The sequence below is a fragment of the Helianthus annuus genome, chromosome 13 (genome assembly GCF_002127325.2).
Source record: "Helianthus annuus cultivar XRQ/B chromosome 13, HanXRQr2.0-SUNRISE, whole genome shotgun sequence".
NCBI classification, from domain to species: Eukaryota; Viridiplantae; Streptophyta; class Magnoliopsida; order Asterales; family Asteraceae; genus Helianthus; species Helianthus annuus.
Window position 1 is genome coordinate 76677815 of NC_035445.2, and position 18643 is coordinate 76696457.

General features: G+C 34.4%; 1 protein-coding gene across 1 annotated transcript; it reads right to left on the reverse strand.

Annotated features, from left to right (window-relative positions):
* Window positions 1-1671: 1671 nt before the first annotated feature.
* Window positions 1672-10051, reverse strand: LOC110898238 (T-complex protein 1 subunit gamma). Its single transcript, XM_022144996.2, has 13 exons — window positions 9914-10051; window positions 8520-8581; window positions 7607-7679; window positions 7431-7498; window positions 7211-7280; window positions 7050-7118; window positions 6893-6964; window positions 6621-6694; window positions 5394-6056; window positions 4456-4581; window positions 4250-4354; window positions 3538-3612; window positions 1672-2083 (listed from the first exon to the last, which is right to left on the reverse strand). Exons 1-13 carry the CDS (start codon window positions 9936-9938, stop codon window positions 1895-1897), a joined length of 1671 nt encoding a protein of 556 aa, XP_022000688.1. The 5' UTR covers window positions 9939-10051; the 3' UTR covers window positions 1672-1894.
* Between the last annotated feature and the right edge of the window lie 8592 nt (window positions 10052-18643).

Here is an 18643-nt window from a genome sequence, read left to right on the forward strand (position 1 = left end):
CACCCAAGTCACTAAAAAACCCCCCAACCCCACCGCCTGTCCACATCGCTACCCCAACCCTTCACTCCTACCCGAACCCGCTACCCACACTTGATACCGGCACAACGCGATGAAGGGCCGCCAACCCGGTGAGACCCGTTACTGGCCGGAAGCTTTCGTTAGCTACCGGCACAATTTAAACGCGTGCCAACACAAGTGGCGCGAGCTACGACCGAAGCTCGACCGTTTTAAAGGCTACTACGATAGCGTCCCGGGCGGTGATATAAGTCACGAATACCGGGTGGCGGTGGCCAACATCGAGTTCCGGGGCAAGAAGCGGAAGCCGTTTGACAAGATCGCCCTATTCGAAATCTACCTAACGCTTTAGGCTTTTTTTTTTTAATTTTGTAATCCTTTTTTTTAGAATTTTTGTAATTTTTAGGAACTTTTAATAATAATTTTAGGCTTTATTTTAGGTCTGTGTGTATTTTTTAATTTTAGGTTTTTTTTTATTTTTATAAAACTGGCCAACCCACGCGGGCTAGCCTCGCCCCGCCATACTGACCCAACACGTCACTCACCAGCGCGAGGGGGGGGGGTCGAAGTCCACGTGTCAACCCATGCCCCAAACGCCGCCCCACTATACCCCACGTTCGAAAACACCAATGCCTTTCGCGCAACGCGCGTCATTGAAAAACACTAGTTGACTTTAAAGAGCGACCATACAACATTACCAACTCATCATAATTTTGGGTGTTCATATCAACTCATTGTAATTTTGGGTGTTCAGGATCGGATTATCCGCTTTTTGGATATCTGAAAATTTCGGATAATGAACATTAATATCCGAATCCGAATCCAAAATTTCGGATACCTTGAAATTTCGGATTTGGAGATGGATTGATATTTTTTAAATTTCCATCAGTGAAAACAAAAGGCGTTCACAAATACACATCCGAATCCGATTATTTACTACTTTTTACTATATTTTAAAATAAATTGCTCATATAATATATAGTTACCATTTTTTTAGTTTTCGGATATCGGATAATCCGATTATCCGAAAATTTTAGAAATCTACATCTAAAATTTGAATTATTCGATTTTCAGATATTATTTCGAATACGTAGTTTCGGAATACGGATTTTCGGATATTTCGGATTCGGTTTCAGATCCAGATTATTTTGAACACCTCTACATCATATCATGGTAAAAAATCAATTTAATATAATAATCATTCCATTTTTATTAATGCAACTTTCATATTAGTCTTCTTTTGCCTTTTTTTCTGTCATGTAATGATAAAACCGCAATCTGGGAGTATTGGTCTTTTTAGGCCATAGGCATACTTTCACACCCCTTAACTAACTATATGTAGGCGTCACATCACCCACTTGACTCTCTTTCATTCACCTCCCACCAAGAAAATGGTTTAACCCCCAACACCCCTTAGATTAATTAAAAAACATATATATAGCATGTTGTTTGCGTTCAAATTTCCCAATGTTTGATTCCCTCCCTCTCTCTCCTAGTTAACATTTTTAACACGTGAAGCTTTTAATGCCCCTTAACACCCTCCAGGAGTAGTATGACAAGTGTTTAATAAATGCCAACTAGGATTAACACCTATTGGTGTTATAGTATACCAGACAGCCTTACCCTCACAAAGTCAAAAAAGAGCAGAAAGCCACATTACTTTGGATACACACTGCTACCTCTTAACTAATATACAATGTCAATAGTACAAAACAAACAGCACATACTAGGAATGAAAAAATGGTCAAAAGAGAAGAAACAAAACTTAGCATAACGGACCAAAATTTCGGGCAGTCGAGTGGTAATAATGAAAGCACATAAGAAATTAAAAATGAATCAAGAGAAAACGTGTTTAATGAAACTACATTAAAATGTTTCATCACTCGGGAATCATCTGCTCGTTATCAGCATCCCCTTCGGTCTCAATAGTGGGTTTTGATGGTTGGTTAGATCCAGGAGCTTGCCTCTTTTTGATTCCACTCACGATATCATCGATTCTTAAAAGCATAGAAGCAGCTTCGATGGCTGTCTTAAAGGTCTGCGCCTTCACGTTATAAGCATCCCAAATCTACAAACCAAGAAAAGGCTTTGAATTATCTCTGATGTCGAGACTAGAAGTGGCAAAATAGATGTATGCATTGGGTAACGAGACATACAAACAATTTTTGTTAAAGTTTAATTTCTTTAAAACATAATAAAGGTGTTCACTATGATTACAAAAATAAATTTATCCAATTCTCTGGATTAGCAGGTTTGATGCATTAAAAACAAACTTAAAGAAGACCTTCAACCCACCCACTCGGATCTAAAAGAATTATATGACCCGTTTGTAGGCTGTAAACGAACTAAACAGTTCGTGAAACGTTTGGCGGGAAGTTCGCTTGTTTTTGTTCGTTTAGTAAATGAACGAACACGAACAAGAAATTTCATTTGTTTAGTTAAATGAACGAACATGAACAGAGGCTGCATTCGTTTATTTATGTCCGTGAACGCTCGGTAATGTGCACGTTTGTGTTTTTTATTTTTATTTATTGTTTATATACTTCAAAATTCCGACAAATAAAAAAATGGAAAAATTACAAGTTTTGTTCTTTATCTTAATACCACTTATCAGGCGGTGTCCTTTTTAACGAATTTTTACAAGTTTTGCCCTTTACAAGGAATTTTGTTGCACGTTTTGTCCTTTAGGCTTAACCCAGTTAGATTTTATTAGACCAGAATTATATATTAGTTTGTTATTTTTGATTTAGTTTCCATAGTTATCTTTTCCTTATTTATCTAGGTCTAATAGTCTATATATTGTCCTGTATAATTCTCTTTTTCAATCAATAACAATTACAATTTCCCTTTAGTGAGTTTGATTGATTTTATTGTTAAATCTTGTCACCCAAGGGTATTTTAGTCTTTCTACCCATTTATTTAATATTATTTAAAAGAATAAAACAAAATATTTTAGGGTCGACTCTTGAAATAAATGGGTAAAAAGACTAAAATACCTTTGGGTGACAAGATTTAACAAGAAAATCTAACTGGGTTAAGCCTAAAGGACAAAACATGCAACAAAATTCCTTGTAAAGGGCAAAAGAAAGGACACCGCCTGATAAGTGGTATTAAGATAAAGGACAAAACTTGTAATTTTTCCTAAAAAAATTAATAAGTATTAGTGTATTACATATTATGCTCATGAATATTAGTTTATGTTCGTTTGTTTTCATTTGTGTTCATGAACATTAGTTTGTGTCCGTTTGTGTACCTGAACGCCCGTTTGCATTCTTTACCTAAAATTAATAAACGAACACAAACACGAAATCTCGTTCGGTAAGTGTTCATGAACAGTTCGGGAACACATATATTTCCTTAACAAACGGACACGAACAAGGTCTTGTTTGTGTTCGCTCGGTTCATTTGCAGCCCTACGTGTGAGATTTAACATAACCCAAATCGACTTGATCATACGTAAATGTGAATTTGCCACCTGTATTCAATTACTAAACAAAACTCGTAGAAAAGAAGAATGTGCACCTTTAGTTCTTTCATATCAGCAATTTCACCTGAATTGCCATCTATACCTGTCCAGGCATTCTCACCATTTGCATGCTGCAAAAAACAAGCAAAACTGTTACTAGCGTGTCTTTAAAAGGGCATGCATATTATCTTAAGGACTATGTAGTTAATATCGCAATATATCACCGATATATTGTTTATCGGTCCCCTGGTGAGATATCGGTGCAAAATATCGGTCAGAATATCGGTACCGATATTATTGGCGATATTGACCGATAATGGACCGATATATCACCGACCTTCCCCGATATTAGTACCTTTCTTCTTAGTTCTGCCATTTGTCTTTCTTCTTATTGCTGCTATTAGTGTTTTAAGTCTTAATTATCAATTGTTAGTGTTAAATGTTAGTGTTTTAAGTCTTAATCATTTCCTGCTTGATATATTGTTAGTGTTTTGCAAGTTGCAAAAGGTTAAAATTGTTAATGGTAGGAGAGTATACTAAATTGTTAGTGTTAAATTGCTATATATATATATAAATTCTGCATGGTATTAAAGTTACTGATATCCGATATTTTACCGCATTACTGCATAGTATACTAGAAAATTTTATGCAGCAGAATTCAATGGGAAAATGACACAAGAAAACTCTTGGCATGGAACTCAACTATGAAACATCATTTCTAGATTATATTCTATTCTTACGCTACGTAAATAAAATAGGTAAACTTGCCTTTCCCTGAAGAGCAGTCATGGTTCTAATGACATTGACACCACAGTTCTGTGCCAATGTTCGTGGTATAGCTTCAAACGCTACGGCTGCGGCTTCATAAGGCCACTGTTTCAATAACAAAGAAATTAGCATTTACAATATTCACAAATATTATGTTTCATTGGAGACAAAGATAAAATCATATATATATAAGAAAAAAACGTTGCCTTCTCAATGCCTTCTATCGACGAGCTCTTCTGCTTCAGGGTAGCGGAAACAGTTAACTCAGTTGCACCACCACCGGGAACAAGTTTCGGATGCTTCAGGATGTTCCTAGCAACTGACATTGCATCCTACAAACAATAAAAACAGTTTTACAATGGGTGTACTTCAGTTGTAAAAAAATGCATGCAATTACTAGGGGTGAGGGTAGAGATAACAGGACAAAATGAGTAGATTTTTGTACAAGTCGGGTCGAGCCAGAATACTTTTCGTCCAGATTCTTGTAATCTTTTTTATGAATAACTTATCTGTGAAAATATGATTTCAAGATTCATATTATTTCAGTAGGTAACTTGTTTTATAATAAGGGCATATATGACCATTTTACCCTTGTCTTTCTAAAACTTTGAAATCTCATATATGACCTTTTACTTCAAATATTATATTACTCATTTCTAGCATAATTTATTTAGCTTTAATATTATATATGGAGTATACTATTGTTTATGGGTAAAAATAAAAAAATAGAAATAAAAATGGGTAAAAATAAATTTAAGCAAAAAATGTGTTAAACAAAAATATGAAGTTAAAATATGAGCATATATGAAAACTTGAAGTTAAAAAAATAAGGGTAAACTGAATATTTATTAGATTATTTTTATTAAATTCGGTATAGTTGATATTTTAGCTACATTGCAAGGGCAAATATGATATTTTTAGTTTTGGTTCAGTGTATATGAAATTTTTAAAGTTTGTAGAAGTATAAATGAAAATTTTAAAGTCTGTAAAGGTATAAATGAAATTAATCCTTAATAAAATGATTCAAGGATTTTCACGCATTAAATAATATTACTTCAGCGAAGTTTCAACTCATTTGACCAAATTCGCACATTCTGACCCTACCTTTTTAGCCTGTTACCCAGCCAATTTCAAATATATATACCTGCAAGTTCCGTTCAACTTCATTCAAAAGATCCTTGCTGGCACCTCGAAGAAGAATCGTGCACGCTTTCGGGTCTTTACAATCCACAATAAACGAAAAAAACTCATCACCAATCTTTTTAACCTCAAAAAGCCCAGCACCAGTCCCAACATCCGATTCTTGAAGTTCATCGGGCCGATTCACAATAACCGCCCCACACGCTTTCGCAATCCGGTTATTATCGGTTTTCCTCAATCTCCTAATCGCGCTAACTCCGGCTTTACTGAAATAATGACACGCCAAATCACTAAGCCCCTTTTCGGTTATCACCAAATCAGGCTTGAATTTAAGTATTTGTACGCAAATGTTTTCTATGTATTCTTCTTCCATTTTTAAGAGTATGGCCCAATCTTCTTCTCGTACTAATTCGGCGTTTGTTTGATTCTCACCCTTTTTGTATTCTAAAGGGCAATCTAGTAATATGATACGCGGGTTTATAATTTTTCGTTTCATTTTTCCGGGGACGACGACATCTTTGTTGAACATAACGCCTTTGAGGACTTTGGAATCTTCTAATTGGCCACCGGGGATTTTCTCGACTTTAATGTATTTTTTAATATCCACTTCTCGTATTCCTTGGCCTAGGTCCACACCGACTGTAGTTGTTGCGTCGAGTGCTAGATCCTAAAACATGACAAAAATTATGGTCAGTAATGTATATAAAAGTAAACGCACAACCGAATATATAAATTATGGTCAGTAACACTTAAATCGTCAATTTTTTAACTTCTATTAGCAGATATATCCAGATCGATTGCAGCTACTATAGATCAACTGCAATAATAATCTAATTTTGAGTAAGATCGTATAGCTAATACATAATTCTTTTACTTTGAACTGTTGAACTGTTTGAGATAAAACATGACCAAATCGACCCATTAATATGTAGATTGGACAAAATAGCAACCACTGAACAATCTTTACTGAAAAGTCAAAAACTAGAGCTTAAAACAATTTTAAGATCGTTATAAAAGGAAAACTTGTATCTACTTACTAAAGTAGCACAAAGTTGGCAAAAGTATACCAAACATTTAACTATTACTAGATTTGAAAAAAAATAAAAAAAATAAATAAATACATCTTTAGATGTAAGAAAAACCAGTCATCTTTACGTATATAGGAGATAAGTTCAATTATAGTTTATACTTTATAAGGGACAAAGAAAGAAAGAACAAATAGAATACTTACTGCAATCAGATCCCCAAATTGACTGGTAAATTTTGTGCCGATACAACTCTTAACCAAACCCAGCATCATTGAACCTGCAATGCAAGAATTTCAAAAGTTGAAAATACAGAAACAAATTCAAACATATATTCATATGAGTATGGTTCTTATAGTAAGTAAACTTTGAAACACAATTGGTCTAGCAAATACTTAGAAAAAGCAATTGCATAAGCTAGTTTAGGGGTGTGTTTGGTTTAACATTTAGATAGAAATAACTGAAAAAAAGAGCTTACGGTCATTCACATCAATAGACATGGAGATTTTGTCCAACACAGCAAGAGCATCCTCAAGAGCCTTGATGTAAGCTGCAAATGTGTAATTCATTACTTGTATCTGGTAATATTTGCAGGGTTTAAGGAAATAATTTAGCCATAAAAAATTAGAAGATACCTCGGCAAATAACTGTAGGATGATACTTCTTGTCAATGAAAGCTTCTGCAACGTGAAGCATCTCACCAGCTACAAATTTCCAAATTTAACAATCAGAAACATAGAGCATAATAAATAAAATCTACATTGTTTCAAGTTAAAACTTAGGAGAAAACGGTTACCAAGAACAATGACTGATGTAGTTCCATCACCAACTTCCTCATCCTGTGTGCGGCTTAGTTCAATCATGGACTAGAATAATAAGAAAAAAACGATTTAGAAAACACAGTAAAGCTTAAAAATGTGAAGGACAATGATAATGATGAGTCAATAAAATCTATCAAAGAGGTAGCACTCTTGAGGGTTGCAATCATAAATAATATACTCCATTAGCATGGATACCTTTGCAGCAGGGTGAGCAATATCCAACTCCCGCAAAATGGCATTCCCATCATTAGTGACCACAATTCCTATTAAAAGTACATTTGCAAAAAAAAAAAAAAAAAATCAACAAAAGTTCAATTCTCATGATGACAAAAACATGGACAACATGTTGAAAGATTATAAACGGTAAGCACCTCCTTGAGCGTCTAAAAGCATCTTTAGCATCGACCTTGGACCCAAAGTGGTTCGAATAATATCAGCCACGGCCTATAAACAAGAAAGAAAATGAAATTATAGTTCTATGATGGACTTGAAAGTTAATAAGTAATACACATACATAGCAAGAAAGCTCCTAAGTATTAATCCAGTTGTCCCATATAAAGTATGTTCTACTATTAGTCGTCTAAATAGGTAAATCCTTTGAGTAGTACAAAGGTTTATGAAAAATGGTTAGACTGGACAATGAGACCATCTTACATCCATTTGCTTGTGCGTGATTAAACTTCCTTACAAAAATTATTTTGAAAACAAATAGAATGTGTGTTACGGATAGTTGTGGCCTCCTTTGATATTAGATGTCCTAAAATTGAAAATGATCTGACAAAAAGATTAGGCCAGTTCAAGGATCAAAATTCATCTAAATCCAGACATAATATTTATATAGATAACAACATCAATGATCAAACAATGAAGCATACCAAGTCGTGCAACAATGATAATGTGGATTATGTTGTGAAGCAAAAATAATTAGTAAAATTGATTTATAGTAGATATTTTGCTGAAGATGCTAGTGGCAACACATGATTTTGGCAATGAGAAGGTAATGTCACCACTTATAATTTATAGAACATATACAGGGGTAAGGAAACAATCTCGTCAAACTGCAGAAACAAAGTGTTGCATCCATGATCACTCGGCTAGAAATCATCCGGTTGGTATAATAATAAATACTATCAGACAAACTAAATAACTAATGCATCAATCAGCCAAAGAGTCAGTATGAGTAACTGTGAATAACTTCTAAGATTCTTTACATGAAGGAACAACTAGTTTAGTAGAAGCAACTTCTAGAATAAAGTATGACAACAAAAATGAATTTCTGCACACCTTTGAAGCTTGAATATTTGCATGATGCACCTTACTTCCAGATTCACGAGTGAGAGAATCCTCTGCAAATTCAAAGAGTATACAAATAAGCTGTCGTTTCAATATAAGTTTCTACTATGTTTTTCCCTAGTGTTTTCAATGTTTCAATCTTATGTATACATGTTTTAGTGATGTTCTCAATTCTTATGCTACAATAATTTCCCATCAAACCAAGATAAGTTCATCCTTCCTGAAGCAATCTGAAACATCTTTATTTCCTTTTAGTTATCTGTGATTGTGTTCATACTTAAGTTATCTCTATGTAGGTAAGTAGGTTGAAAATAAATTACGGAATATGAAAAGAAATGAGTTAAAAGAAATCTGAACCTAACCACAACAAATTCTATGTACATGATAAAAGCTAGTAGGTGCACAGCGTGTGATATGTGGGACTCACAAGGCTCGCTGTGAAAACTTTTTACCAAACTATTATTTTGTAGATCTGCTCCAAATAATGATCTTTCTTAATGATATATATCCCAAGTTTTAGCTCACATGAACTTACAATCCTAAGGTTTCATTACTCGAAAGCACTGTTATCAAAATACGCTCGCCTAGGCCGCCTACGCGACCATTCTGGGCGAGTCGACCTTTTCCCACTTCTTCTTCCTAGGTAACTAGACGACAGGCGCGGCCTATGCGCCTTGAGTGCGCCTAGCGCATTTGATAACTATGCTCGAAAGTAATACGGAACAGGAGTATAATGTAGTTTATTCAATAACAGAGTTGAACACAACACCCTGGCAAAGAAGCCGTGGCTTTTCAATCAGCGATATCTAAGAATCTAAAATTCATTTAGAGTTGATATTGATAACCACAATAAACTTAATCGCAAGTGCTTAAATGAATAATAATAATAATAACAATTAAAAAAATACTCAAATTTGCACCTAAAAAAGCAGTAAAACTTAATTTAAGAGACAGCCAAGCCAATACATAAATAGTTCCTGGACCAAATGTCAAATGCAGCTACAGAGTACAGATTTCAAATCCAGATTCCATTGATACACACATACATACGCATGTGATTCAAATCTTCGAGAAAATACATACATTATGTACTCACGTAATCATAAAATTCAAAAACTAAGCTTACAAATTCTCATAATCCAGTTAAAAATTTCACCAAAACCATATTTCATTTTCACTACACACCATAAAATAAGCAAATTTAATTCGAGTTCGCAAAATGCTAAACCTGAAGGTCTCTAAAATGTGACAACAGAGTCAAAACCAGATCAACGTAAGCTAACGTTAACAGTATCATTATTAGGTTACAAAAAAACGCAGCAAATGGCGAGATCACGTACATATGATCTTCGAAACATCATACGAGTGAGAGAAATAGGACTTACTGAGAACGAGAACCGGTGATTGCATAGTGTAGTAAGAACCCTAGGGATCAGTTCTCGAAGGTGTCTAGGGTTTCTCCTTCGCCTTCTTTTGGAGCTGAGAGAGAGAGAGAGAGAACAACGGTTGCAGCACTTCGCAGTGAAACAATTCAACACCCAGAAACGGGCTACAACAATTTAGCCCATGGGCTTATGTGGATGGCCCATTCGTTTTTGCTTTGTTTTGGACCGTAAAAGTAGGGTGAGCAAATTAACCAATAACCATAACCGACAGAAGCAAACCGATTTTAACCGATAACCAACATAACCGATTCTTATGAAACTTTGGTTAATCGTCCAATCAGTTATGGTTATAGTTATGAAGCTTTGGCTAACCGATATAACTAAAAACGAACCGAACTTGTAATGTTAAGTCTATAATTCATGGATTTATGCTTTACAATAACCATGTATTTTTTTTACTGATAGAAAAGTATGTTAGTAAAAAAAGATATTGATGTAGATGTCCTTCATCTTGATGAAGAAATATTCGTATGAATCTTTTGTATAACACTGACTACATAATTGCTTTAATAAAATGTATACCACATAAGTAGTTTAACCAAAAAGTACGTATAGCCTTCGTTATTTTATAAAAAAAAACCCAATCTAAATCCAACATGGTGGGTTTCATTCTTATTTTGTAGGCCCATTGGCGTATAATTTTTAACTTTTGCCGAAAAGTTACTTTTGATAAAAGTTTTTGGTTAATAACCAAAATTAACCAAAACCGAACCGTAACCGAAAATTTGGTTATTGTTATGTTAAGAAAGTCTGTAACCGAAGTTAGGAGTTATAGTTATGATTAATGTTAGTAACCCAACCAAACCGACCCATACACATCCATAATTGTAAAATTATCAAAAAAAATTCAAAGATGGATCATGGATGATACTTTTAAAAAAAAATCTAAAAGCTCCATATCGTTATTTTATTAATAATAGCTTTATTATGTCTTTAAGGGTGAGAGGGGCACTCCCCTCTTAGGGGAGTTCCTCTCTTACGAACACCCAATCAGGTTATGTCACGTCAACTCCCCTCTTAAACTCTCCTCACACCCTCAATTTGATGACGGCACTCCCCTCTTAGGAGACTTGCTTATTTTATTCAAAAAGAAAAAAAAAAAAGAAAATGTTTTGATTGGTTGAAAAGAGGGTGGCGCACCATCTCCCTCCCTCCTTCATGCGGTAACCCCTCCCCGATCCACCTCCCCGCGGTGATGGCGGCGGTGTTCCCGCTCAGGGACTTGGGTCACCACAGCCATCCCCGCATAGTGTTGCCGACACCCTAACAATAAATGTCATAACGAGATACGTGATACATGAAACTCCAATCAATAGGAAGATTGGAAGTCATAATTATTTCTATACAAGTATCTTTTAAGCAGTGGTAGACTCAGAAATTTTTTCACAGGGGTGCGGAATATTTTTAAAGATTTTAGGAACTAGGTACATAAAAAAATTTGATTCATATCGGGTCGGGTCATGTAAAACAAAAGAATATCAAGCTAAAATTTATATAATTATCAAAAACATATCAAACGTCGTTATAAACGTATTTAAAATGTTGTTTTACGGGTTTTCATTTTTTGAAATCTATTCAAAACATCTAGAGCTACTTTTCTAAGCAAGTCCTTCTCTATATAACATATATAACTAATTTTCAACACTAAACACTTAAACAATCGTCACCAAACTTCATAATTTTCAACTTTAAAATCAAGCCCTAGTTTTAATTGTTGATTCCTTCTAACTAACCATTTAAACACAGTAAACTTTAACTAAAACAACAAAATCAACCAAATAAAGTTTCAAAAAACAACAAAACAACTAAAATTTCAAACTTTTTTACCAATTGTATTTCTCCAAAAAATCCAAATAAAACAAGAAAACAAAAAAGTAATCGAACCATACCCGAAAATAGTGATGAGATGCTGTTTTCGTGAGTTTGGTGGCCGAAATTGCGGTGGATTGGGTTATTATATTTTAGTTCAAATTAGATTATTAGATTGGGTTGGGCTTGAGTTATGGTGTGTTTTGTGTTAAAGGTTAAGAGAAAGTTAATTGGGTTAAATGAAAATTAATTAGTTAAGTGGAAAGTTAATTAGATTGTATTTAAAAAAAAATCAGTGTTTACATAATTTTTTTATAAACTCATAAGATTTTTTTTCCTAAGGGGGGCGGTCGAAAATTTTCAAGGGGTGCGGACGGAAATTTTCAAGGGGTGCGATCGGGATTTTATCTGAAATTTAGCACTAAATTTTATTTTTTCAAGGGGTGCGCCCGCCCACCTTAACATATAAGTGGGTACGCCCTTGCTTTTAAGTCCCGATATATACTTTATTAACTACGCATATCTATACATATAATAAAGTAAACTAAATGAGGGACACGTGGCGGATTATGGGGTGTTCTCTATGGGGGTTTCCCGCTTTTTTAACACCCACATTGCTTTCACATAAACCCGACCCGTAATTCTTATCATACGCGTATCCCTTCTAAACCCAATGTGTACTCCGTCACTTTTCAGAAACCCTAATTTTCAAGCCATCCACCGTTTCGTTTGAAGCCTAATCGACCTTGCAAAATCTTCTCCAGATTAAGGATATCAACCACCAAGATCACAAGGGGCCATTATCAACGGGTAAGTTGTATCTATCTTTTCATTGATTATTAAGTTCTTGCATACCATATGTTTTTTTCAATATCATCTTCTCCTATTTACAAATCTAATGTTTTTTCCCTCCCGGTGTTCGTATTTAGGTCTGGCATTTAGGTATATATCTAGGGTTTTGTTATTCCTTCGATTTTCGATCAACACTACCACATCGTCTCTTTCCTACCCTCAAGGTACGTAAAATCAATTTCAAGTCATATTATTTTTGTGTGATGATAGTGACTGTAATTACTTAGATCCAATAGAATCTGTTATACGGTTTGCTAATTTGTCGTTTGACAAATAACCGATTGAATTATTGTTCGAGTTATGTGTTGGTATAGATATAGGATATGGCTTTTGTTTCGAGGTAAAGAATGTTTTCTTTATTGTTCATCTTTAAGACCATATTTGACAAATGTTATTGGGATAAAGCCATATTTTTCAATGCACTTCAAAGTATACTGATGTTGATTTGGGGGTTTCAAGATATTTATGACTTTGTTGTCCATTTTATACGTGTTTCTAAATTGCTTTTATATTATCTGTTAATCGTTTTTGTTTTCTTTAATCAGCCAAAGTTGTTATAGACCCATAGCCCGGAGATAAGTTATGGCTAAAGAGATGTTGTAGCAAGTGGTGTAAGCAAAACCTACATAACTTGCACCGTAATCTCTGTCAATTTCATGTGAAGATTTTGGCCTAAGGGTTGTAGGTGTTGATCCCTCTAGCCTTGGGATATCAGGTCCAGTTAGCACCCACATAGGGAGCCTGTATCTGAAGGAAGTTTTAGCGAAAGAGATGTTGTACTGAAATTTGAATTGTTTTTTTTTTAAAAAAACTATCCTATGTATGTTTTAGTTTATTTTCTAACTAATGAATAATATTTCATTTTATTTTTATTAAATATGAACAATTATTTTTGTTAAACCGCGTGTACACGCGGGCGTTAACCTAGTATTGGTATATGATCTAAAAAATGTAACATGAGTTCTTTATAAAGTACCCTTGATTGATAACTTTAAAGGTGCTGACTGATAGAATATACAAAAATGTCAAATGGAGTATTATAAAGTACCCTTGATTGATAGCTTTAAAGGTACCTGACTGATAGAATATACAAAAATGTCAAATGGAGTACATAAAGTATGTATTTTCTCGAAGATATTTGGTCCCACGTGGCATGTGCCATGTATGCTTGTTTGACTTCTGTTGCGGCAAAGAAGGTCTAACCACTTAACCTTCCACACCGAAGGTTACAAAGGAAATCAAGCTCAGATAGTACCAGAATAAGTAAGTGAAGCAAGGAACTCGAAACCATTCTGCCAAATTTGGTAAATTCGATAAGTGGTGACCCTTGGTTTTGCGACACACTCTGTATAAACTTAAGTCCAAAGTCTAGATTTTCTGATGTAGTCGAAACCATGGTTGTAATTGTAAAAATCTCGACTAGTCTCTGATTAGTCGCCGATTAATCACTAATCGGAGGTTCACCGATTAATGGTCGGTTAATCGTTAGGCGGTCAATGGCGGTCCTATTCTGGCCAAATTTTGGCCAGACGCAAGCCAAATTTCGACCAAACCTTATAAACTAGTTTAATACCCGTCCGTTGGACGGGTTACACTAAGGTAACAAACAAAGACAATGTATATTGATGGTGTTTCGGTTTGCTTCTTCTTTTCCTCTTTACCATCTCCTATTTGAAAATATTACAACCATAGAACTTTCCTTTTTCTTCTTTTTAAACCAGTGAAACGCATTCTCAAAACACATTATCCAAACACTACAAAAATGACATATTAACTTTTAAGAAGTAAAAAACTTAAAAGCAGCTCAAAATAAACAATCCCAAACGCCCACGTTAGGTGAACACAAGTCTAAAGAACATTATAAACAAAAGCACCATTCTTTAATTTATAAAAGGAAAACGAATGTGAACAGTGTACAACCACAAAACAATATAAAATAAAACTGATAGAATGGTAAAACATGAAATGAAATGGTTTCATTTTAATGCAAAAGTAAACGATAGACAACATTGGGGGAAAGTGTTATAACATTCAAATATGTAAGCGCTACATCAAATAGTACTTTACCCGTCCGGTGGACGGGAATATTAACGTCATAATGTAAGCGCTACATCAAATCATATTGGCTACAAAAATCATGTTGCTTTAAAAAATGAAAAAATAAACACAAAAACATAAATAAACAACAAACATCATCCGAATTTTTTTAACCCACTATTATCTTACATGCTGTTATGATGCTTCTTCCACATTTTACTTTTTTAATCACCAACTTTTCCCTTTTTCAAATCTTTTCCATATGCAAGTGCCCTTTCAGACATATTCTATGCATGATAGTTTCTTGTAGAATCTGTCTTTGACTATATTGAGTTTGACTCCCTTTTGTAACTTCATCAATAATCTATCTCAAAACAACAGCTTATCATCACCATGATTATCAACATATCAACCCGTATATTTCACCCCCTAACCAAACATGTCAAAAGAATCAATACTAACATAAAAAGGTTCGACTCAAATAGCTTGACCAAGGGAACCCATACAATGCAAATTTAGGGGTGTATTATGAACGCTAATTACGGTTCAACTATATAAAACAAAATACCAAATTCTCCCTAAAAGCTTCAATCATGCATCCATTTCAAACTGTTTGACCCGTTCGATGAAAATCATAAATTTGACTGGTTCACTAAAAATAATATGTTTGACCCGTTTACTGAAAACAACAATTTTTAATCTTCTACTTATATGATAACTTTGACCCATTTACTAAAAACAACTAATAACCTGTTTACTAAAATTGTAATTTTGACCCAATCACTAAAAATAATGGCGAGTTTGACTCGTTTACTAAAAGTGATGAGTTAGGCCCGCTAATTGAAGTACTGACCCGCTAATTAAAAATGAAAACTTGACCCGTTTAAAGAAAAAGCACACAGTGCTAACAGGAAGCACAAATACACTAAGGAAAAGTTATTCCATAATTACAATAAAGTTAATAGATACAGAACTTAGAAAACATTATTCACATAGATGAGACCATTTAGGTTCACGTATCGGCTTATATACACTTTGGAAAAGACCATTATCATCATCAAGTGTGAAGGGTACTTTACCTTAATGTGATCGTTGACAAAGTAAGCATGCATGCTACGTTAACCTCAGTACCATGGTCATGACAAGTTGGCTGTCAAAGGTTGTCACATAACAAAGTTACAATCTTTTTGGCAAAATAAGATAAAAGATTTCATAATATATTAACAAAAAGCAGAAATCTAATGATACATTAGCATTACTTACAAAGATAATCCTGTTATAGAGGATGACCAAATCGAGACCCACCAAGTCACGCATTCCGAATTCGACCGTAATCAGAACAAAAACACATCAATAAATTACCATATTTAAATACAATCATTTTTTAATAAAGGAAATGGATATAACATTATAATAAAAGGCGTACCCCCATTCCACTTCCTCCTAGATTCTATTGTGATGCATTTACCCCCTGCCATTGTTCGCCGTCACTTCACCAAAATCCCAACCTTCACCAAATCTAAAAATAAAAATGAGCAAGTTGTTAGCAATTCCAATGAATCAAATTATATGAAGTCATGACCTAAATGCTTTATAATATATATATATATATTATAAACCAAATACACCACATCTTAATTTGTAGTATAATCTAACCTGAAACCTATCAACTTTTTTAGGGTAAAGCAGAAACCGTAAAACTAAATAAATTTATCAATAAAATTACAAAAATAAAAGAGTTGAACCTGTTGGGACAAACCCCAACAAAAATTTTAACTCTTTCTGTGTATCTATGGCAATGAGTTTTAATCTCTGGCCAATTATGCCTACACATCTCAAGCCTATTGGGCTCATAGTAAACCCAACACTTATTACATCTATTAAATACCTCTAATCAAGCAATCCTAAACACAACATGATATATCCAAACTATATATTACAAACATTGGGCTCAGCCCATATCTTGAATGCTAGTCATTCTTTGTGCGCCACATGGTAGGCCTTGAATTAAGAAGTCCTTCACGTTCCAATTCAGTATATCCCTATTTTGACTTGTGTTCTGCAATGTTATACTTTCACGCGGATAATGGCCATGTAACGTCCAAGCCATTGAGCACTTGAAAACTAAACGGCTAGAGCATAGTTTCCTTTAACCGTATTAGTTAGGCTTGAACTAACTTGTCCACTAACTATCCAACACAAAACGCAAGCATTTAATCATAAACCACCTCCGAATATCCAAGTTCACCTACAATGCTTCTTAGACTTTTTTCCATATTAACTCCCATCCCAATCAGTATAGGCCCATGACAATTTACAAGATTCCTAGGCATCCAACCCAACAAATTAATTCCACCATAAGAATCCCATCTAATAATCCACACTTATTTTATTTTCTAGGCCTGCTCATTATTATTTTTTAAATCTACAACCCATGTTTTCCTCTTTTGAGATCCACTTTAGTACCGGTCCACTTAAAAGACGACAAATCCATAGGCAATGGTTTATCCCAGTACACTTTAATTTCCAGGCCCACTTGTTTGTATCCAGTCCATTCTACTTGTCGAGTATTTCTCTTGTATTTTATGAGTCGAATTAAATTTCTCTCATGGCAGTTTTGGTCTAACTTTTACCTTATTTTAAGTAACCAACTTTTTTTAGGAAAGAAAAAATCATCAGTTTCCATAATTCTGATACAAGGTAACAAACTTTCTGAAGCTTGGATTTAAGGTAATATGATCCGGTAACTGACAATTTTGATGGAGAGGTAATTTGTCCATAACAAAAAGTGATTTTACGCAATAAATGTTACCTTTTTTTTCACATTTATTGCGTAAAATCACTTTTTGTTATGGACAAATTACCTCTCCATCAAAATTGTTAGTTACCAGATCATATTACCTTAAATCCAAGCTTCAGAAAGTTCTTACCTTGTATTAGATTGTTGAAACTGATGATTTTTTTCTTTCCTAAAAAAGATGGTTACTTAAAATAAGGTAATAGGTAGAACAAATTTTTTTCACAATTTTAGCCTCGCGTCACAGAAATAGTCCAGCAAAATAGTTACGTGTGAATAAAATTGTCAACTGAAAAATGTTTGATGTGTGCAAATTGCCTCCAATCATAATTGAAAATTTTCTTTCTTAGCATGTCGTCTAAAATCAATTGTATGTTGGGTATAAGTTTAGCGTTCTTACCTCCATTCTAACCAACTTGAGTTCTGCTTCCAGTGAAGCAATAATGGCCTAAATAGGGGGCATCTCATTACCTTTCTCATCCGCACAAACTTTTGGAAGGGTGGCTTCTGCAACAAATTTTGCCAAAAACGCTAGAAAATTAGTTTAGTTCAAAGAAAAGATCGTGTTGACGATTGACCCACTAACCTTGTTTTGAACATTCATAAATAACCAATGTCTTTAGTTGCGTTTACAATGGTGAGCCGGTACCGAGTAGTACTGGGTCGGTTCTGGGTATGGCGGGTTTGACAGGATCGACTGGTAATTCATTTGGCCTGCATAAAGTTTGGGTTTGCATTGTGTTTGTACTGAACCCGTATCTTTCTAATTTGTGTTTCCACAGATTACCCATTTGTTGGCAAAGTGTATCAACGACTGAATCATTTTCAGCATTCAAAACCTTCACCATAGCAAATCGCTTCCAGGATATATTCAAAGTCGCCAGTGATAGACAATTCCGATCTAAAGTTTGCAAATCGCTTGCACTAAACTGAAGCCCTGTAGTGCAAACAATAATTACATAAGAAACACCACAATACAAAAAAACACTACTAAATTAAGCAACAAAAACAGTGAATAAATGGGTAAAATCAATGAAAACATCTTGCTCTGTACGAGAATTAGAACCGAAAATGCAATTGAAGCAAAAGTAGAAGTAATAAAAACCAACGCCCTTGATGAAGGTTGAAATCTGTAGTAAACTAACTGGAATTGATTGAGATTTGTGGATTTGATT